General features: G+C 43.5%; 2 protein-coding genes across 2 annotated transcripts; both read left to right on the forward strand.

Annotated features, from left to right (window-relative positions):
* Window positions 1-232: 232 nt before the first annotated feature.
* Window positions 233-11,169, forward strand: LOC118403736 (arrestin domain-containing protein 17-like). Its single transcript, XM_035802536.1, has 8 exons — window positions 233-527; window positions 3,777-3,930; window positions 4,597-4,719; window positions 5,214-5,443; window positions 5,955-6,137; window positions 7,875-8,066; window positions 9,038-9,248; window positions 10,144-11,169. Exons 2-8 carry the CDS (start codon window positions 3,813-3,815, stop codon window positions 10,272-10,274), a joined length of 1,188 nt encoding a protein of 395 aa, XP_035658429.1. The 5' UTR covers window positions 233-527; window positions 3,777-3,812; the 3' UTR covers window positions 10,275-11,169.
* Window positions 11,170-13,170: 2,001 nt separating this feature from the next.
* Window positions 13,171-20,851, forward strand: LOC118403735 (arrestin domain-containing protein 3-like). The gene is made up of 7 exons (XM_035802535.1): window positions 13,171-13,345; window positions 14,026-14,154; window positions 14,958-15,187; window positions 16,803-16,985; window positions 17,618-17,806; window positions 18,483-18,693; window positions 20,174-20,851. The coding sequence occupies exons 1-7, from the start codon at window positions 13,228-13,230 to the stop codon at window positions 20,302-20,304; spliced, it is 1,191 nt and encodes a 396-aa protein (XP_035658428.1). The 5' UTR covers window positions 13,171-13,227; the 3' UTR covers window positions 20,305-20,851.
* The last annotated feature ends 1,885 nt before the right edge of the window (window positions 20,852-22,736 follow it).

Raw genomic sequence — 22,736 nt, forward strand, 5'->3', positions numbered from 1 at the left:
GTTTTAATGAGGATATGTATCCATCAATAACCTGTGTGGATGTATACGGGTTAATATTATACAAGGCAACAGCAAGTGAATTTTATGAATGACATCGGCGCGCTTATTAATTTTCGCCTGATTAAAAAAAGATTCTATTTCTTCTTTGAAGATTTTCAAAATGCAGTTTTGATTTGTGTCTTATTTCAACGAATGAATTTTGTTTATGTCTTCATAAAACGACAAAACAGTGATAACATAGCAGCCGTTACGGAATAAAACTGTAGTATGGTGTGAAATACGCTAAAATTTGATAAAGGTCATCAAAAGTTTAATGTACATGGGTCATACATGATGTACAAGTCACAGCAAACTCAACGATGCAGTTTCAAGCCCGTTTGTTTAGGTAAGGGTCAAATGTCAACGTCCTGGAGGGCGTTAGGGGTTGATTGAACAGGGATGCATATGAAAACATTGCGGCCACTACTCAAAGACTCCCGTAACCTCTGCTTGAAAGCTTGAAAAATATTTGTCATTGCCTTCTTCAGGTACGTGTATAGTCATTCGTAACTTTTCTATTCCTTTACCCTATGTGAAAAAAAAATAATAGTAGTAGGCAACTACAGACAGAAGACGAAGCATGGCGCTTAGTCGTTAACTGCTTAATTAGTGCGTATTTAGCTAGTAAGTATATCTGGTCACAATTATATTCAGTCTCGAAAGGTGTGTTGGGTCTTTTTCGTTGCCTGATATCAAAACCTAACATAACTACGAAGTCTCTTCCTCCTAATATATAGTAGATATGATCCTACGTATACATTTAAGGCACCGTTACACGAGAATTCGAATCAGAATGAGCCAGAATGCCGTCTGAATAAAATCCTTTGTATATTCCTGGGAATTCGTAATGTATTCTAAAAATTCTCACTGCATTCCAGATATATTTGCACCTATTCTTGAGGCCGACCAGAATGTTTTTGTCGTGCTCAAGACTTTCGAAGTGCATTTGCGGTGGAGAAATATCGAACGGCATTCAGAGCGTATTCTAGTATGAAACTTAGAACCGGCCGGCCACAAAAATGAACACAAATATCTGGAATGCAGTGAGAATTTCTAGAATGTGCTACGAATACCCAGGAGTATACAAGCATTTTCATTCAGACGGCATTCTGGCTCATTCCACCTCTCGTGTAAAGACTGAAGAGGCAATAATTCGGTCCATTTGGAATTCCCGGCCGAATGTGGCACGGATTCTACTTAATTCCTGCTGAATCGGTTTCAGTGTGAAGGCCCTACCATACGAGCATATGCGCCATAAGCTCTCTCCTAAAGCTCCCTTGTACAAGAGGCCTCTGACTTGATGTCCAAGGACGATGCAACTCTTGTCCAGTCGTTTAATATTGCCCCCCAAAAATGTAGACCGCTGTATTAATGAGTCATGCTCACGAGAACGTCCTATAGAACCAAGGACGTTACATCACACAACGTCCTTGATAGAACGGAACTAAATAACAAAGAAACGAGCGCTTGTTTGGATTACGAACACATATCACATGACCCTATAGCTACCCGTTCATGCATGGCCGGTTGGTCAGTGTACCGCAAAGAAGAGTCCATACGACTTTTGTACTCACGTATTTGACAGTTAGGAAGGAAAACACACAGACACACAACACAGACTCAGACAAAGCGCAGTATTATATAACCTCCATAGCAGGCTCTCTATGGACTTTTTTGGCACTTTTGCTGGCCATTTCATTTTGTACTGGGTCTAAAATGGGCGGCTATGAGAGAGGCCAGCAATCAGCGACCCAGTACAAAAAGAAATGGCCAGCAAAAGTGCCAAAAAAATCCATAGAGAGCCTGCTATGGAGGCTATTAAAGTATTATAAAGGGCATCATAAAGCAGATCGCAGCTTTTTCTGGTCGCCCCTAGTCCCTACCAGACCCACATATGTCGCTGGAAAATAGTACAAAATAGCCCCAAAACAGATACAAAATAAAGGCCTGTTATCTTTCGTAATAAGGATATCGTTCATTGAATTGATGTTACGTTTACCACCTTGCTGACAAACTATTGGAAAACTACAAAAGACCCTAACTAGTGTAGCACGTGACCACAACAGGTGCCACTGACTCACCACTGACCTTTGAACTTCCTTGAGTCAACTCTTCCGTGATTGGGAAATCATTGGGCGTGTCTAGTCAGTTTAGTGCTTAAAAGGGGCGGACTGACAAGTCAGTTATACACAGACGCACCACTTTCAAGTTTGGGCAGACAATCAGGTGAGTGTTAACATAAGGATGATCACAATATCTTGTGACGCGCTAAACTTTCGCCTATGGTCACCGTCCATCGCCCTCCCCATACAAATACTTCCATTTGTTGTCCCAATGGAAAATTAACAACGGAACCTTAACGTAAGGGTAATGCTAGCCCTGTGCAAAGTTTAGTATCAGTTTTCGGAACCATACACAAATGCTAATCCTCAAAACCGCGTCTAACAATTTTGCTTGTAAATTTGCTAAACAATGATAGTACATTAGACTAACGTTACTAGTAGTAGTACATGGACCTATTATTCGCATTGTAGATCTAGATCAATACGAAAGCTACTTATAGATCGTATAGATCTAGATCATTGTAGGCCGAATTCGAAGCGACCGATAGAGTTAAAGGTAAAATGGCTGGCATCAAGACTTTGGGGGTACAGAAGCGACCGAGAAAGATAGCTAAAGATAGAAAGGCTGGGGCCTAGCTATAGGTAGACCCTTTTTACTCTTACTAGATGTCTGCTTCTAATTCTAGTTTATGGACAGAACCCCCCATAGGAGGCCTGGCTATGTAAACAGGCGGTCGCCATGGCACATCATGTCGATAAAAAGAGCGAATGTCAAAACTATTAGATTAGTATCCTGTGCCAACAAGTACGTTCGTCTGACAACTGATCACAGCTGTATGCGAAATGTGGACTATAAGTTCGAGCTAAGGGTCCAGAAGTTATAGTAAGATAGTGTCAACATGGTTGACATTTGATACTGGAATTACTGGGGCATGACACAGGTGTACCCGGGGGCCACACAGGCGTTCTAGTAACGTTTTGCGCTGAGTGCCATTCAGGTAAACCCCTAAACGTAGGACGCCAAAAAATCAGGAAAAGCAAACTGCGATGAAGCAAAATTTTGTCATCTCGTGACAAATCACAGGAATAAGAGTTTTCCCCTTCGAATAATGAAAGTAGGTTGGTATACCTTGTGGAAAGGGGCACACCCCCTATTATTTGGAGAACTTCCGTATCGCTAAGGACAGAATGTTTGGCTAGCTCTTCAGTGAAAAATAAATTAGAATAGAGGCGTTGCTTAGACGTTAGCTCCTGCGTACATAAATAATCTCATATCCAAAGGGGCCCATGTACCAGTGGCAACAGACAGTATAAATGAGGGAAAAAACAACATCTAGCTGGAGTTTCAGCACATAAAAAGAAGAATTGGCTCTAATATTGAGCGAAAGACTTGTACCTTAAGTTTGCCCATGTATAGTCTTCCACTGGTACATAAACCATAAACCATGACCGTTATGACGCAGGTACTGGATACTGTCTTCCCTCTGGTAGATCTGCTTAGAGATTATACTGTAATTCACGGGGATTCAATTTCGCGCTAGAGAGTATTCGAAGTGGATTTTTTTTAGAATCTTCACCGCGAAAAAAAACGCGACCATAAAACCACGGACCGTGAACAATTTCCTATTTTACAGTAAACCATGTACTAAAGGTTGTGTTAATTGTCCCATGCAGATTTAATAGATTAACTTTTGACCACCCGAAGACACCATGCCGGCTCTCAACTCCTTCTACATCACGTTCGAGAAGAACATGGACGTGTATCAAGCTGGACAAGTCGTCAGGGGACAAGTAGAAGTGGAACTGAATGAAGATATGAAGATGAGAGGTAAGGGTTGGAAGTGCATTGGATTTCTCCGAAACCAATTGTGGTTTGAATACAAAGACTGTCTGAATCTTACCGAATGTTGTATATCGTAAGTTCTTTGTGCACAAAACAGTTACCTGAACGCTAATTGGTAGGTATTAAGCCCACTTCCCCAGGGGAAATGTTTGCAGTTCAGACTGCTTCAGTCTACTTCACGCCGGTAGGTGGCGCTGCAATAGGAATGATGCAGTCCTAAACGTGACTAAGCTTGTATTCCCCCTCATCACATGCACGATTTATGTCTGTAGTTACTGTAGATTTTTGTATCCGTACTCCTAATGTCTACTCGTAAACCAAGTCGTCACACAACATATAGTGATCTCAATGACAGTAAAAGTGATATATTAATACCTGTAAAAGATTATGGTGGCATTGCATTGGTGTCTTTGAATAGACGATTTTGGCCATATTGTAATGGTATCTATCTATTTTGTCCCCCAATTAACGACCCGACGTCAAGGTACTAGGTAATTTGGTAGGTAATAATAATGATATTTACTGGTCATAGGTGCAAATGTACAGTTCTTATCTATTAAAAATGTCTTTCCAAATAGTATTTGCAAATTATGGCAACATCGTATGTTAACTTTTATCAAACTTGAAAAAAATCCTCTCCGGTATCTGCAGGGATCAAACTTTTGATGAAAGGCTGTGCGCGATGTCGCTGGGTTGTTTCGACGGGAAAAACAACGATTGTGTACACCGGCAGGGAAGTGTACTTCGAGAACACGTTACCCCTTTGGGGCCCAGGTAAGACACTTTCTCAAAGATTCTGACAAAAACGCTGATGCACTTCTAGGGTAATCCGATAGTGGGACCAAACTCACGCCAGTTAATCCTAACATGGTATGCTATCTGTCGCCAAAAGAATCTTGTGCCCTTGGGAAAGGCACTTCACACGACCATCCTCACTTTACTCAGGTGAAAATGAGTAACTAGCTTCGGCTAAGGAAAATGGAGATCCAGTGTTTGGGGAAAGCCATACCCCGGGCACGTAAAAGAACCCGCCACATGTGCGATGGTACGGTGTGAGCGGATCAAACCATTCCGGCCCCAAATGGGGTAGGGAATTTGCCGAGCAGCCTCGTAACACCTGCTTCGCCTATTGAGTCAGTGAAGTGAAGCTTGCCTAAGCTTGATGTTTCTGACTTAGGTCAGAATGGCCGCTCTTCATCTTCATGGTGGTAACGTCATGCCGTACGAAACTGATTAAAAAAAAATCTTTTCGCTCTCTCTTCATCAAGGCGAGGCGCAGTCCGGAGACACCCCTGTACTGCCGGCGGGCAAACACACCTATCCCTTCCAGTACCAACTCCCCAGTGCAGGCCTGCCTACCTCCTTTGAAAGTTGTTACGGGTACGTGCGCTACTACGCCGAGGCGATCATCGACAGACCCTGGAAGTTTGACAAGAAGACCAAGAGGGCCTTCACTGTGCTGGACATGTATGATCTCAACGAGGACCCTAACGCAATGGTAAGGATATGTTGTTTTCACCGAGCAATGTTCGTCTAGTCACAACAACTACTCACAATTAATGGGTTTGCATTAAGATATGTGGGTTTAGTCAAGTTTATGACCTAAGAACATCTTTATGGTTGATAACCAGGGAGGTTGTAACGCTAGTTCACCTTTATCCGCCAGGTAACAAGTATCCGTCGTTTTCAAAACGTGTGAATTTAGCAACATTCCGGATGGCAATATCAATCACTTTCCGTAGATTTGACTTTGGCTGGCTAAGTTGAATTCTGAGACGATCGAGACAATGTTACTTGGTGAGAAAGATTAGTTGGTACTGAAATCATGTTTAACTTATTGCTCGTGGTCAATTGATCAAAATTTTCTCTATAGTGGCCACCTGTCTATAGTGGCCACATTTGTACAGTCAAATCTGTCTATAGCGACCACTCAAGAGACTGGAGAAATACAGGTTTGACTGTACTAGGCTTATTTGTAATTTCATTACGCTAACTATCGTCCTTGACAGACACCGTCGGCTGCCCAAGACTCGAAGAAGCTCGGATTCTGGCCCTTTGCTTCGGACCCGATCGAACTCCAGGTCCAAACGGACCGAGGAGCGTACTGTCCGGGAGAGATGGTCAGACTCAGCGGGACTTTGAAGAATGGTAGCGGCACCGAAATCAAAGAGACAACCATTCAACTCAGACAGGTTTGTATGCACGTTTTCACACGTTTTCGCAGAATGAAATTGTAGTATAGGGAAGACGTAAACAGTGTACTCTGTAATTTGTCGCCTAAACTCTCATTTTTTTTTCATTTCCAAAAAGTTCATGATTTAGAAACTGTTTCGTGATCGGGAAAAATAGGCACTTGCAAATTTGTCGCCCAAGTTGCAATTCTGTTTTCATTTCCAAAAAGTTCATAGTTCAAAAACTGTGTCGCAATTGGAAAAAAAAATAGGCACAAAATGGCGAAAATCAGTACAATTTACATTTCTCGTAGTATCTCACCTATTGTGTGCAAAGTATCATAAATCATTTGATCACAGTGACTGCTAATCTCTTTTTGGTGCATTTTTTTCATCACTGTACATAGCTTTTTAATTCCGAGGTGACACTGAGGTTTCACCTGCTCATCTGGGTTGATACAAAAATTAGTTGCAAGTCAAAATTGGTAATCTCCAAGCAGTTCTTGTTGTGGCAAATGGGAAGGAGATTAGCCACAGCTGTGGCCAATAAGTCCCCTGCTGGCGAAACTCCTTCCCATTTGCCACAGCAAGATCTGCTTGGAGATTAAAAATTGGCACAAATACGCAAAGTTGGTGCAATCTGTTGGCGTAATTTGGTACGGTCTAGCGAGGTACCAGCTTTACAGGGCCTTCACACTGAAACCGAATCAGCAGGAATCAAGCAGAACCAGCCGGAATGAAGTATTTGCAAAATTCGTGCCATATTCGGGGCCATTCGGGTGGGAATTCCAAATGGGCCTTAAATCCCCTTCACACGAGAAGGAATGAACCGGAATGCCGTCAGAATGAAAATTCTTGTCTATTCCTGTGAATTCGTAGCGCATTCTAGACATTCTTATGGCATTCAAGAAATTCTTTCGGCCACATTCTGGCAGGATTTGAGGTGGCTTGCCGTTTCGGTTCTCCATCGAATGAGATAAGAATGCTTCGAATAATGTCAGAATACCGCAGAATGCGGTCATACTGCAGTTAGAATAGTTAGAATACACTTAGAACCCACTACGAATGCCATTCGATATTTCTCCACTTCGAATGCACCTCGACAGTTTTTAACATGTCAAAAACTTTCGGGCCAGCCAAAAGAACGGGCACAAATAGCTGGAATGCAGTTAGAACACACTACGAATTGCCAGAAATTGCCAGGGACAGAAAATAATTTTCATTCGGACGGCATTCCGGCTCATTCGTGCTCTAGTGTGAAGGGGGCTTTAGTCTAGCATTACACTAATTGAAGTTTCTCTTCTATTGTTATTTGTGTTTTTTATCGAATCAGCTCTCTTTTCTCACGTACAATGTATTTCCAAAAACACTATTTGGCACTCCTTTTAGCTATCAACAAAAGCTTTATTGAAAAATAACATAATTCATGCTTGACCGGTTGGGTATGTAAATTTCCGCTTGCTATAAAGAATTTGCTACTCTCTGTTCGATAGAACTCAACTACATTCTGGGAGGCTATAATCCTCACTGTGTACAAGTAGGCAAATATATCCACGAATGTTTATACCTTAGAACCATTAGTGTAAATGACATGCTAGACCCTATATGTTGATTTATTAATTTCATACCTATAGATATTCATATATGTGTTTTTAGTTGTACTGTAAGTAGTTGTTATACATGTAGACCTTACGAAAGTCGCTGTACTTTTGTCATGTCAATAAAAATTAGTATCTCATTGTAATTTTGCCATTGCAGAAGGCGACATGCGTCGCTACCTCCCCACACAGGGACAGGAGGCGCCAGCATAAAACGCTGAGCGAAATAAAGGCCTTGGGCTGCAAAGCGAAGGACGCTACTGACCTGAGCAGTATAGCTCTTCCTATCCCTGCCATCCCTCCCTCCTCTCAACGATACTGCAACATCATTGACGTGGAGTACAAGGTCAAGGTAAGAAGTGATCCACGTGGAGCTATTTCGTAGATAAATGTTTATATGTTAAATGTTTGATAGGTATATATTTTTTTCATCTTCATAACAATGGTTATAGTTTTGTGATATGAAATATCATGTCAGTAGCATTGCTTTGCCTTGTCAGTAATGGGTACAGGACATCAATAGCTATCTATATAGGCGACAATGTAAATAGATAGGCATGTTTAGGGTTTTATCATCCGTGAATATTCCAGGTCATAACAACTCATCCTACATAGTAGCCCGCTATCTCAAGTGTCCAAAAAGTCCAATTTCAATTATTTCTGTATAGTGGAAGATTTCGTCAAAATGCTTTCAAACAATGCCACTATATTGGTTCCTGATACATTGGCTACCGAAGCCAATACACACTCCTAAGCAGTTACACTCATTTGCCAGCGTTTGATATTATCTTATGCTACCGTAGGATCTGCTTGAAGATTACCTGATGACGTCAGTTATGCGACTGACGGCTTCAAATTACGGGGTCTACAAGGGCTTAAAAATTTAGTTTTCTATCAAATCTGAAAGTGCACATCCTGCGTCGTCTCATCCATATAACATTTCTCTCACATTTTCCAAGAAAAGGGCTTGTACAAGTCGCAAGTAATCTTATACGCTACATATGGACCCTAAGCGTAAGCGCGTATTACTGACATTTGCCCTAATAACGTGCAAGACGTCTAAGCCGGGACGGGGGGCGATATTGTCTTCCAACAGCTTTTTTGACCCATTGCTGACGTCACACTCATAAAGTCTCGTGTCCAGAGCATTTGGGTTCCATATATTTCAAGAGGACAGAGCGATCATTAAAAATTCCCGGTCGGTCCTGTCTTTTTAGTTGACCAACAGTTTAATTTCTCCATAACGTCCAAGCAAGGACATTACTAGTATATAGAATGTACTTGGTTCAAGTTATGTAGATGTTTTTTTTTTCTTCTTCACAGTTCATCGTCAACATCCCGGGACTGCACACGAACCTCGATGTGGAGATGCCGATCACCATTGGCTCCATCCCCCTGAAGAGTTATTACCCACAAGCCCCTTCTTTCCCCCTACATCCGGTAGAACAGCCGCCACCTTCCCATGAGTCTTTGTACCCCGACCTCGGTTTCGCACAGTGGACGTACCCGGCAGCCACTGACCCCAGTGCACCACGTATGTACTAAGTTCGTTTCTTCGTTTAGACCATTGTAGTGCCTTGTTGCACATAGGGCAGCTAGTTTTCTTGCAGAGGGTATATTTGCACAGGGAGGGTTGCTAGCCCTATAACGAAAGACGGGTGCAGCCCCAACCTCAGATGCCCTATCCAGAATTGAACTATCCTATTAAAATTGCAATTGGACGGGTTCTCCCGGTTAGGCCTGGGTAACAATTCCCAACACGGGGCCCGATCGGGTAGCTTTCGGGAACGAAAAATATGATAAGAAAGGCAACAAAACACAAAGAACAGAAAAAATTAGTCAGGAGCATAATTTTTGTATATTCCTGGGTAGATAGTACTTTTATTTTTCGTTTTCACAAACAGCCCAGCCGGACCCCGGTTTGGAAATGTGACCCTAGCCTTAAAGGGACATCTCACTGGACTGCGACACGTTGTCGGCATCGTTGCGTTCTAAATATAATTTGTGTTGATTTGAACTTTACAACGGGAATATGATGCAAATGTGCAAAACATGCAAGTATGACTAAAACATAACAAAACACAGATCGATGAAATTCTTATCGATGAAATTAGCTGAGCACCCGGACGAATTGCTTACGTAGCGACGTCGACAACGTGCCGCAGCTTTAATGAGATACCCATAGGTGCTTAACTGTGACGCTGCTACCAGTCGAACTTTAGAGACATCCCTATGTACTTACTTATTCAACGTAGCGCATGCAATTTCACGACAATAGGTAGTTTATGGAAGGTGTACGTTTAGATGACACACATGCTTGAAGCACCGAGAAGTTAAAGTAGCGCTTTCTATTTTACGACAATAGGTAGTTTATGGAAGATGTGAATCGCGAAGATATGGTTCTAACGAGCTGACCTGATGTGTTCTAGCCCCGCCTTACTTTGCGGTGTCGACGGAAGGACCTGTAGCACTCGCCGAAGACAAGGAGGACAAATACACCATGGGCCCGACGGAGTACGCTCCTAAGTACGCCTACTACGACTGGAGCAAGCACGCTTAGGCTTTGGTCCCAATTGTAAAAGGGGGTTCTTCCGGGCAGTTCACGGGCTGTTTTGGGGCACTGTCGGGCACTTTGGGACACCTTGCGGCACCCGGGATATAATTGAACATGGCCGGGACCCGGGTTCATTTTAAGTCAGATTTAAAATGAACCCGGACACGGTAACAAATAAACGCCGTGACCTACCCTTGGGTTACACCAAGGGGTACCCCAGGTATCCGGCAGTCACTGGGACAAATTCGTCGCTTCGGAGCCCGGCTGGGCACCGGTGCAATTGGGACCTAAGCCTTTGGCTAACGTCACATTTCCACAAAAGGGGCCCGGTCGAGTTGTGTTGTGGAACGAAAAGTATGACATAAAAGACAGACTACAAAAACACCTAACGGACCCAAAAATTATTTAACAGGATGCTTTGTCCACATTTACTGGCATAATTTTTCGTCTCAAACAGCCCGGCCGGGCCCCGGGTAGAAATGTGACGTAGGCCTTAGGCCTGTCCATGACGTCTGAAGCAGCCCTCAACGCCTCAAAGTGCCTTGTACATTTTACCGTTTGTTTATTTTCACGTCTGTAACATTTCAAACAGTACTTCTCACAAACAGTATGCGAAAGAATGCTGTCACTCCTGTGGTAATTTTAGTTTGCTGTGAATATCTGTAAATTCAACTGTGTTTGTTTGTTTATCTGTACGGGTTTTTCGTGAACAAGATGACGTAATGTTTTCCTTCTCTTTACGAATATTTCACGTCTGCTGAAAGGTAGGATTTTGTATAGCGATCATCTATATACTATCTATAGTATAGATAAAGTTGAACGGGTTTACAATCTATATCTAGTACGTACCTTATTCTACTATAGTGCGAAGCAAATATTAAAAGAATGTTGTTCAACCATGCGCACATTGTTACAATCAATGACCTCATTATAACACACCTCTCTATATATACAATGCAATTCACTGAGGACGGATCTAGCCATCCTAACCGACCCTTCTCATGCTGTCGACAAAGAAATGTCAACATGACTTTTGGACTCACACTGGACGCAACCTCCGAGCAGATGTTGGGATGATGTACAGTTTTGTTTTCAGACGTCCTGACTTCTCCGATAAGTAGAAACACACATGTACACAAACAAACAAAGCACACACAGCGTTTCCCGGTCACTCGTAGTCTCTACCGGTCTGGGGTCTCCATAGGTCGCTGGAAAAATAGCACAAAATAGCCAAAAAGACAGAAACAATGGACGTGTTATCTTTCGTAATAATGACGTCGCCCGTTGAACTGATATTACGTTTACCCCCTAATACTAACAGAGAATTGGACAAGTCAGTTAGTGTAGCACGTGACCACAACAGGTGCTCCTGACTCACCAGTGACCTTTGAACTTAGGTGAGTCAGATCTTCCGTGATTGGGCAATCAGGGCGTGTCTAGTCAGTTTAGTGCTTAAAAGGGGCGGTACGATTGGTTGAAAGTCAGTTATACACAGACGCAGCACTTTGGACGGACAATCAATCAGGTGAGTGAAAACATAAGGATCACACCGGGTATCTTATGACTTGCTAAACGTTCGCCTATGTTTACCGTTACCTGCCCTTCTTAAGTGATCCATTTGTTGTCCCAGTGGAAGGTTTGTTTCGCGACCTTTAGACTTTATTTAGATTGGGACAAGAACAATATATCGTGAACACAGTCTTAACGTTAGAGTAACGCTAACTGAGGTAATAAAGCAAAATTTGGTCACCTCGTGACAAATCACGTGAATGCTTTCACCTTCGAATTCATGAAAGTAGGTTTGTATACCTTACGGAAAATGGACATGACCCCCCCCCCCCTCAATTATTTGGAGAACTTTTGTATCGTATAGGACATAACGTTTGGCTCTTCAGTGAAGAAATTAAGAATTAGAGTTTTATTTAGAGCTCTGTAGACAAAATATTGTAGATTATGCATTTTGATGTTCATCATTGATTAGCTTACGCATGTCACAAGTAAAAAAAATCGCATCATTTATCATTAAGCGTTTTTGCCATTTTTGCACTTATTATGCAAATCAGTTCTTCATTTGCATATTTTGTGTCTGTTAATGTTCCACCTATCATAAAGTTATCCTCTTCGGAATGTTTTTACAAAACTGTCCCTGCAATTCCAACCCTTGGTGCTAGGGTGCCCAAACTTACGTCACTTATTTCTGGACACAAGAGCTATCTAACTCTTAAACATCGTGACCATAGCGTGTTCAGAATACTAGAAATGAGACCAGAAAGTTGTACTGCAGTACCAGGGGAGGCCGCTAGGAACCCCAAAGTATATTCAATTCCAGTTTTTTTACACATCCTACCAACAGACCAAGCATGGAACCAATCCATCCGTTCTTGAGTTATCCTGTTGATCAACAGGCAGACAGACTGACAGACAGACAGACAGACAAACGCTGCTAAAAAAATAACCTCCAGGACATTTTATGGAGGTAATAAATCAGAGTAGCGCCTGTATACATGTTGTTATCTCAGATATAAAGGGGCCCGTGTACCGATGGCCAAAATAGTATCCAGTAGGAGATTGCCGTTGGTCTAATTTAGTCCATGTATACTGTTTTGTCCGTGTCTAGTAGATCTGCTATTGTTATGGCCCATGAACATTGTCCTCCTGCTGGGTAGATCTGTTATTATTTTGGCTCTGGTGCTGGATACTGTCTTCCCACTGGTAGATCTGCTTAGAGATTATACTGTAAAACTAGAAACATCAACGGGAATAAGCTCGGCTTGAAACTGTCATGCGGTGTTTTCTGTAAAAGGGATGTTTGTTAGTCTCTTCACCACGAAAACGCGAATATAAAACCACCATGAACAGTTTCCTCTTTTACAGTACACCATGTAACGTTAATAAAGGTTGTGTTAATTCTCCCATGCAGATATCAATTGATTTAAACGTTTGACTACCCGAAGACATCATGCCGGCTCTCAACTCCTTCTACATCACATTCGAGAAGAACATGGACGTGTATCAAGCTGGACAAGTCGTCAGGGGGCAGGTAGAGGTGGAACTGAATGAAGATATGAAGATGGGAGGTAGGTGTTGAAAGTGCATTGAATTTCTCCTGTACCGATTGTGGCTTAGAAACAAGGACAGGGACGCTGTCCAAATCTTACCGTATGTCGTATATCGTGGGTTCTTTGTACACAAAACAGTTACCCGAACGCTAATAGGTTCGCAGTACTGACTGATTCTACTTCCCGCCGGTAGGTGGCGCTGTAGTGGGAAGGCTGTGACCCAAAACATGACTAAGCAGGTATCCCCCCCCCCCCCCATGTAGATATCTACATGTAAACCAAATCATCACGCAATACATGGTGACCTCGATGTCAGATGATATCAATACCTGTGACTTCGTGGTGACTTTGTATTGATATCTTTGAATAAACGATTTGGGGCGTATTGTAATGATATCTATCATCATGTCTACCTTGTCCCCCAACGACCCGGAGATCAAGGTACCTGATAATTTGGTAACATCGTCTGTTAACCTTTAACCCTATTCAAACTTTTTCTGAGGCCAGCCCCTTCTAACTCCTGTATCTCTTCATTCGACTTCAACGACCTACTATATGTCCACCAAATTTTCAGAGAATAATAAAAAGAAACTTTGGTGGTTCTATCGTAAGCCGTTTGGGCGTTATGCTACATGAAAGTTAGTGCAGGGCTCTGAGTAGGGTTAAACATAAAATAATATTCTCTCTGGTATCTGCAGGGATAAAACTCTTGATGAAAGGATCTGCCCAATGCCGCTGGGTTGTTTCTACCGGGAAAACAACGGTTGTGTACACCGGCAGGGAAGTGTACTTCGAGAAAACGGTGACGCTTTGGGGCCCGGGCCCAGGTAAGGCACTTTCTCAAAGATTCTGACAAAAAACGCCAATGTAGTTCAAGGGCAAGCTGATAGGGGGACCAAACCCACGCTAGTTATTCCTAACAAATAAAAGCTATCTGCCATAAAAAAAAAGCAAAGACAAAGGTGCGCTACGATCTTTTAGAAGATGTTTCAGTTACCATCAACCATGCGCGGGGACCATAAAAAAACCCAACAAAGACAAGGGTAGGCTACGATCGTTTAGAAGATGTTTCAGTTACCATCAACCCTCCGCGGGGACCGCGCTTGAACCACGGTATTCCGCGGCCGATACTCTCCCTTAGAATGGAAACTTTGGTACCAAATTTGACCATCGTGGACTATTGGTGGGTACCGGTACAGAAAATTCAAGTCCAGGACCGGTTCAGGTCCAGAGGATAAGGTCCAGGTCCGAACCTGATTCAGTATGTGAAAACATGTGAATGGACGATACTAAAAACAATGGTCCGTTTCGCTATAAAGAAGTATGTTTTTTGGAGTATTTGAGTCCCACTTAACTTGCGTTCTAAAATCCTGCAAGACTAACTACCTCTATACGATTGACTGTAAAACATTGTAGAAATAACTATTGTTATTTTCTTCTACCGGTAAGTCCCCAAACGTGTGAATTTGTGATCATACAATCTGTCTATTTTCTATTAAGTCCAACACCCGGTACAGCTAATTTTTTTCAGGTCGGGTTTTTCCAAACCGTTCCGATGTACCGGTACCCACCCCTATCGTAGACGGTATCTTAGTACTCGAAATGACACGTCTTTCGCTCTCTCTTCAAGGCGAGGCGACGTTCGGAAACACCCCTGTACTGCCGGCGGGCAAACACACCTATCCCTTCGAGTACCAACTCCCCAGTGCAGGCCTGCCCACTTCCTTTGAGAGTCGTTACGGGTACGTGCGCTACTTCGCCGAAGCTATCATAGACAGACCATGGAAGTTTGACAAGAAAACCAAGAGGGCCTTCACTGTGCTGGACATGTATGATCTCAACGAGGACCCTAACGCAATGGTAAGGATACGTGTTTTCAACCGGAATCAATGTTCGTTCAGTCACAACAACTACTCTCCATAGCATTACGATATGTGGGTTTAGTAGTTTTATTTTTCAGGTTGAAAAACAGAGAGATTGTTGGTGGAAACTTACAAGACAGAAAACCAGATAAGTCATGGCACTTCAGTCATGACTTCGACCTGGTCGTAGTTGTCGACAACGCTAGCTGTACAGGGTTTGGTCAGGTTGTAGTTGTCGACAACGCTAGCTGTACAGGGTAAATTTGGCCAGGTTGTAGTTGTCCACAACGCCATCTGTATAGGGTTTAGCCAGGTTGCAGTTGTCCACAACGCCATCTGTATAGGGTTTAGCCAGGTTGCAGTTGTCCACAACGCCATCTGTATAGGGTTTAGCCAGGTTGCAGTTGTCCACAACGATAGCTGTACATGGTTTAGCCAGGTTGTAGTTGCCCACAATGAATGCTGTACAGAGTTTGGCCAGGTTGTAGTTGTCCACAATGAATGATGTACAGAGTTTGGCCAGGTTGTAGTTGTCCACAATGAATGACGTACAGAGTTTGGCCAGGTTGTAGTTGTCCACAATGAATGATGTACAGAGTTTGGCCAGGTTGTAGTTGCCCACAATGAATGCTGTAAAGAGTTTGGCCAGGTTGTAGTTGCCCACAATGAATGCTGTACAGAGTTTGGCCAGGTTGTAGTTGTCCACAATGAATGCTGTACAGAGTTTGGCCAGGTTGTAGTTGCCCACAATATGAATGCTGTACAGAGTTTGGCCAGGTTGTAGTTGCCCACAATGAATGCTGTACAGAGTTTGGCCAGGTTGTAGTTGTCCACAATGAATGCTGTACAGAGTTTGGCCAGGTTGTAGTTGTCCACAATGAATGCTGTACAGAGTTTGGTCAGGTTGTAGTTGCCCACAATGAATGCTGTACAGAGTTTGGCCAGGTTGTAGTTGTCCACAATGAATGCTGTACACAGTTTGGCCAGGTTGCAGTTGTCCACAATGAATGTTGTACAGAGTTTGGCCAGGTTGTAGTTGCCCACAATGAATGCTGTACAGAGTTTGGCCAGGTTGTAGTTGCCCACAATGAATGCTGTACAGAGTTTGGCCAGGTTGTAGTTGTCCACAAGGAATGCTGTACAGAGTTTGGCCAGGTTGTAGTTGTCCACAATGAATGCTGTACAGAGCTTGGCCAGGTTGTAGTTGTCCACAATGAATGCTGTACAGAGTTTGGCCAGGTTGTAGTTGTCCACAATGAATGCTGTACAGAGTTTGGCCAGGTTGTAGTTGTCCACAATAAACGCTGTGAACAGTTTGGCCTGGTTGTAGTTGTCCACAATAAACGCTGTGAACAGTTTGGCCAGGTTGTAGTTGTCCACAATAAACGCTGTGAACAGTTTGGCCAGGTTGTAGTTGTCCACAATGAACGCTGTACAGCGTTTGACCAGGTTGTATTTGTTCAGAATGAACGCTGTACAGAGTTTGGCCAGGTTGTAGTTGTCCACAATAAACGCTGTACATGCAGAGTTCGGATTGATTTAGTTGTCCACATGTACAATGACAAGCTTCGCATCCTTCACTTGTCTCTTATTTCACTATGCCCACTTGGCAGACCCCGTCGGCTGCTCAAGACTCGAAAAAGCTTGGATTCTGGCATTTTGCTTCCGATCCGATCGAAGTGCAGGTCCAAACGGACCGAGGAGCGTATTGTCCGGGAGAGACTGTCAGGCTCAGCGGGACTCTAAAGAATGGCAGCGGAATCGAAATCAAAGAGACAACTGTTCAACTCAGACAGGTACGTTTTCATACTCGCAGACTGATATTGTAGTATATGGGCAGGGGAGACGTAAAAAGTGTAATTTTAAAGCAGGTATGTCCCCGGACCGCGCCCGTTTGCGCCAAAGTACGCTAGGCATCTACAAAATATTTGTCGCCTAAACTCTTGTCACAGTGTGTGTGTATTTCCAAAAATTTCATAATTCAGAAACTGTGCCGCAATTGGAAAAAGGTGGGCACAAAATGGCGAAAAGCAGTACAATTTACATTTCTCGTGATATCTTACCTATGTTGTGCAAAGTACCATAAGTGAAGATGATTTTAGCACTGCAAATCTCTTTTTGATGCATGTTCTCACTACGCATTGTTTTTTAATTCTGTAGTAAAACTGTAATTTCTAATAACTTGCTTATTTGGCCTACATGTACAAATGTGTCGCACGCCAGTGACAAGTCAAAATTGGCACAAGTTGGTGCATTTTTTGGCGCAATTTTGTACGTTTCAGTGAGGTACCAGCGGTGAAAGTAACACAAATTGAACTTTGTCATCTGTTGTTATTTGTGTTTACGTGCAGTGCATTTCCAAAAACACTATTTGGCACTCCTAGCTATTCATGTTTTACCGGTTTTGTATGTAATGTTGCCATTGCAGAAGGCGACATGCTTTGCTACCTCTTCACACAAAGAGATTTGCGGGCAGAAAACTCTGAGCGAAATAAAGGCATTGGGCTGCAAAGCGAAGGACGCTACTGACCTGAGCAGTATAGCTCTTCCGATCCCTGCCATCCCTCCCTCCTCTGAACGATACTGCAACATCATTGACGTTGAGTACAAGATCAAGGTAAGAAATTACCCACGTAGAGCTATTTCGTAAATGTTTGCAACGATTGTTTTTATTTTATTTTCATAACAATTGATTTCAAACAATGCCGACATATTAGATTCTGATGTATTGGCTACGAAGCCAGTGCACACTGCTTTGGCAGCGGTTGATATATTTTATGCTACCGTAGGATCTGCTTTGGGGTTTACCTGATGACGTCAGCCTTCTGATCATGACCGACGACCTCAAATTAGGATCAGGCCTAAAAATCTACCAAATCTGAAAGTGTACATCCTTCGTCGCCTCATCCATATAACACATCTCTTACATTTCCCGAGAAAAGTGCTTCTACCAGTCGCAAGTAATCGTGAACACCTCAAATGGACCCTAGGCACAGGCGTGCATTGCTGACATTTGAATTGATAAATGCAAAAGACGTCTTAACCTGGATGGGGGGGCGATATTGTCTACCAACAACCTTTGACCCATTGCTGACGTCATACTCGTTAAGTCTCGCGTCCAGAGCAATTGGGTCACATATAGCTCAAGAGGACTGAGCGACCACTAAAAAATTCCGGTCGGTCCTATCTTTTTAGTTGGCGAGCAGTTTAACTTCTCCATAGCGTCCACGCAAGGACATTATATAGAATGTCCTTGGTCCAAGTCATGTTGATGTTTTTTTTCTTCTTCACAGTTCATCGTAAACATCCCGGGACTGCACACGAACCTCGATGTCGAGATGCCGATCACCATTGGCTCCATCCCCCTGAAGAGTTATTACCCACAAGCCCCTTCTTTCCCCCTACATCCGGTAGAACAACCGCCACCTTCCAATGAGTCTTTGTACCCAAACCTCGGTTTCGCACAGTGGACGTACCCGGCAACTACTGACCCCAGTGCACCACGTATGTACAAAAGTTCGTTACTTTGTTTAGACCATTGTAGTGAGTGGTACCACGTAGAACAACTAGTTTCCTTATTGTTTTAGTAGCAGGGCATAATTTATGCAGGGATGGCTTACTATATCCCGTTCCTTTTAACGTGCTAGAGGCACCTCAATTTCAAGGACCCCGAAAAATGAGAGCAGCCCCAACCAAGATGCCCTGCCCAGGATTGAACTAGGGTCCCCAGTTATCCATGGGAGGCTGCCGAGTACCAGTCGAACTACAGGAACATCCCTATGTACTAAAGTTAAGGGCGCCGTCACATAGGTCGTGCTATCGTCGTATGATTTTGATGCCACAGGGTTTTCAAGCAGACCTTGACAGAACAGCAGCACAGTACGACGATCGCACGACCTATGTGACCGCGCCCTAAAGTAGCGCGTACTATTTTACGACAATAGGCAGGTTGTGGAACAGTGGCGGCGGCACCATGGGGGCAGTGGGGGCGGCCGCCCCCACAAAAAATAGGTCGTGGGGGCGTCGCCCCCACGATAAAATAAGCTGAAACGCTCAAAATCAAGCTAAAACCCTTGTGTACATTTTCACCAATGGAAATTTCATCAAATCTCGCTAGTCTACTGGCAAAATTTGGCCCTGAAAATGCAGGAAATGACGTTTCAGAGGGTCCAGATTTCAAAATTTCAAAGGACCTCCCTTGTGAGGATTCGCGCCGTCGGCACTGGACATGGTGGGAAAATGCTACCGGAGCGTCGTCCCCCACGACCTTTTTCTAGTAGAAATTTCATTATCAAACTTAGATTTGTTTACAAGCAAAATGTTCCCCTCAAATGCAGGAAATGTCATTCAAGTGCCCTGATTTAAAAATTTCTCCAAAACTCCCTTGCGGCGGCTTGCGTCTTCGGGGCTCACGACGACGTAGTGCAAAATATGTTGGTGCGTGGGTCGTCGCCCTCAAAAATCGTTTTCTCTACTAGAAGTTTAATTAAATTCAGCTTAGTCTGTCTGCAAAATTTGTCCCTCAAAATACAGGAAATGGCGTTTCAGAGGGTCTAGATTTCAAAAAATTTCCAGAACCTACCTTGCAACGGCTCGTACCTTCGCCGCTCGAGATGGTGAAAATATGTTTGGGGTGTCGCCCTCAATAACTAAAGCTAAAAACTATGTGTATTTTGATAGAAATGTCATTGAAGTTAGCTTAGTCTGGCAGCAAAATTTGCCCCTCAAAATACAGGAGATAGCTTTTCAGAGGGTTTAGATTTGAAATTTTTCCGGGGGGGGGGCATGCCCCCGGACCCCCCTAGAAGGGTCGCGCCGGAGGCGCGACGACTCGGGCCTTCGGCCCTCCATTTAGTAATATGAGAAATGTTCGCCCCCACAACTAAAAAATGGTGCCGCCGCCTCTGTGGAAGATGTACGTTTAGATGATACATGCTTAAGTCACCTAGATATGGTTCTAACGAGCTGATCTGATGTGTTCTAGCTCCGCCTTACTTTGCGGTGTCGACGGAAGGACCTGTAGCACTCGCCGAAGACAAGGAGGACAAATACACCATGGGCCCGACGGAGTACGCTCCCAAGTACGCCTACTACGACTGGAGCAAGCACGCTTAGGCTTAGATCCAATTGGAAAAAGGGGCCCTGTTGGGCAGCTCACGGGCTGTTTGGGGACACTTTCGGGCACTTTTCGAACACCTTACGGCACCCGGGATATATTTGAGCATGGCCGGGACCCGGGTTTATTTTAAGTCGGACTGATTATCTGCAATGATACACTCATGTTTATAGTCCACCAATGTCATCAATTTGTTTAAGTTATTCTGTTAATTTCTTTGTCAGTTACACCCACTTGGTTATTTAATCTATATCATTTAGTTGTTGCATTGTTGCAGCGATTTGACGTTTTGTTATTTATGTTATAACTTACTGATGACCTATGACCCCTCCTCATTATATCAAGTTCACTGAGTTGATTTTTATTTTGACACTGCAGTTTGCTTTCAATACTTGTTATTTTATGCTTCTACATTTATGTTGACTCATGTTTTTGATTGTGTTGTAACCTGTTTTGTAAACTGTAAAAATGGACTCCAGGAAGCTAAGAATAGAGTTTACGACAAAATTGTTAAGTCTAATGGAGATCCCAATAAACAGACAAACAAACAAGTTACAATAATTGCCTCTCTCTCTATATATATATGCGATATATACGATGTAATTTCCTCAGGACGGATCTAGCCTGAGTGCCATCCTAGGTAGGCTATTGGTGCCCCCATAGTCTCCCATGGCAGAATTCCGTTAATAGAGAGTATGGGAGCCCCGTTAAAGCCAACTAGGTTGGCGCTCCGACTAGATACAAACGGTTGATCTTCAAAAAGGCAGGTTTGTAGATACGTGTTTTAACTGTTTTTAGCTGACCATCTTTACAAGATACAGATTTAGATCACCGTTTGGTAGATAAATGGGTGGATGAATAGAGAGAGAGAGAGAGAGAGAGAGAGATGGATAGATGCGACGAAGCTATGTGTGCCCCATGCTGTCGACCCCCCCTTAAAACCTTAATCTTGAAAAAGTCAGGTACGTGTTAAACTGTTTTTGGGTGTCCATCTTTTACAAGATACAGATTTAGATCACCGTTAGATAAATGGATGGATGGGCGGATGGATGGATGGATGGATGGAGAGAAAGAGAGAGAAACGGGTGGATAGAGAGGTGCGACGATGCCCTGCATTTCCTATGCTATGGAAAACACCTTATGTAACCGTTCAGTCGGCTTCGGCCATAGTGACCAAGCTTAAGTCACGCTGTCGTACCACTGCGGGCCTTGCTAAGCTTTGTAGTCGGGTTTCTGTGGTCAACCAAGAGCTAATTTCATTCTCTTCTATGATTTTACCGCACAGCGTTGGTGTGATACGATTACTGCCTTTCAGTTCACAGGGGTTTCGCGTATACATATCTATTTTTCGTTTCCACAAAAAGCCCGCCGGGCCCCGGTGTGGAAATGTGACGTAAGCTTATGCCTAGGTTACACATAGCCGAATTTGGCTCCCGACTCTCTCCCGACTATGGTTTAGGAGTGATTCGGGAGCTAGTCGGCTGTAGTCGGCTGGCGTTCGGTTGAGTCGGCTGGTGTTCGGCTGCTCCATCCGAATGTTTTGAAATGTTCAAAACATTCGGCTCTGAACGGCAACTCTGGAATGGGTCGGTTGGTGGTCGGCTGGTGTTCGGCACGGTCGGCTAGTGTTCGGTTGGTGTTCGGGAGTAAGTCAGCAGTCAAATTAAATCTTAACCACGCCATAAACATTGCTGATTTACTCCCAGCTTGTTTCCAACTTACCAATGATTCACCCCAAGACCTTGGACAAATCTCTGCTAACTCATTCCCAAGCAAAAAGACTATTGCCAGGACGTAGACGAATCACTCCCGAACTTCACACGACCGACATCCAGCCAAAAACAAAAAGACCCATAAATGCCGCACTGGAGCTATATGTGATCTAAATTTGATCTCTTGGTGATGTTTACAAATAGAACAAAGGACATTCTTGATTAAAAACGAAAATGAGCACTCTTTTGAAAATCGCTGATTATGTCTATTTCAAGTCGAAAAAGGGTCGGCAATCGGTTGGGGATCAGTCAGGAGTGATTCGGCAGTCTGCGGCTAGAGGTCGGGATGGTTGGTGATAGGTTAGTTAGCATTTGGGACACAGTCGGGAGTAAGTCATTTACTGGTCGGGAGGTGTTCGGGACATGTTCGGCGCTAAAAAATAGGCGTGGCCTAAACTGGTCAGACTACTCCCGAACTACTGCCGACTTGGGTCGGCTAAGAGTCGGCTAGTGTTCGGGAGCCAAAGTCGGCTATGTGTAATCTAGGCATTAAGCAAACTAGGCTAGCGCTCCGACCAGATACAAAAGGTTAATCTTGAAGAAGTCAGGTTTGTAGATACGCGTTTTAACTGTTTTTAGCTGAGAGAGAGAGAGGCGGATGGATAGATGCGACGATGCTATGTGTGCCCCACGCTGTCGAAAACCCCATAAAACCTTAT

This window comes from Branchiostoma floridae, chromosome 16 (assembly GCF_000003815.2).
Source record: "Branchiostoma floridae strain S238N-H82 chromosome 16, Bfl_VNyyK, whole genome shotgun sequence".
Classification (NCBI taxonomy): Eukaryota; Metazoa; Chordata; class Leptocardii; order Amphioxiformes; family Branchiostomatidae; genus Branchiostoma; species Branchiostoma floridae.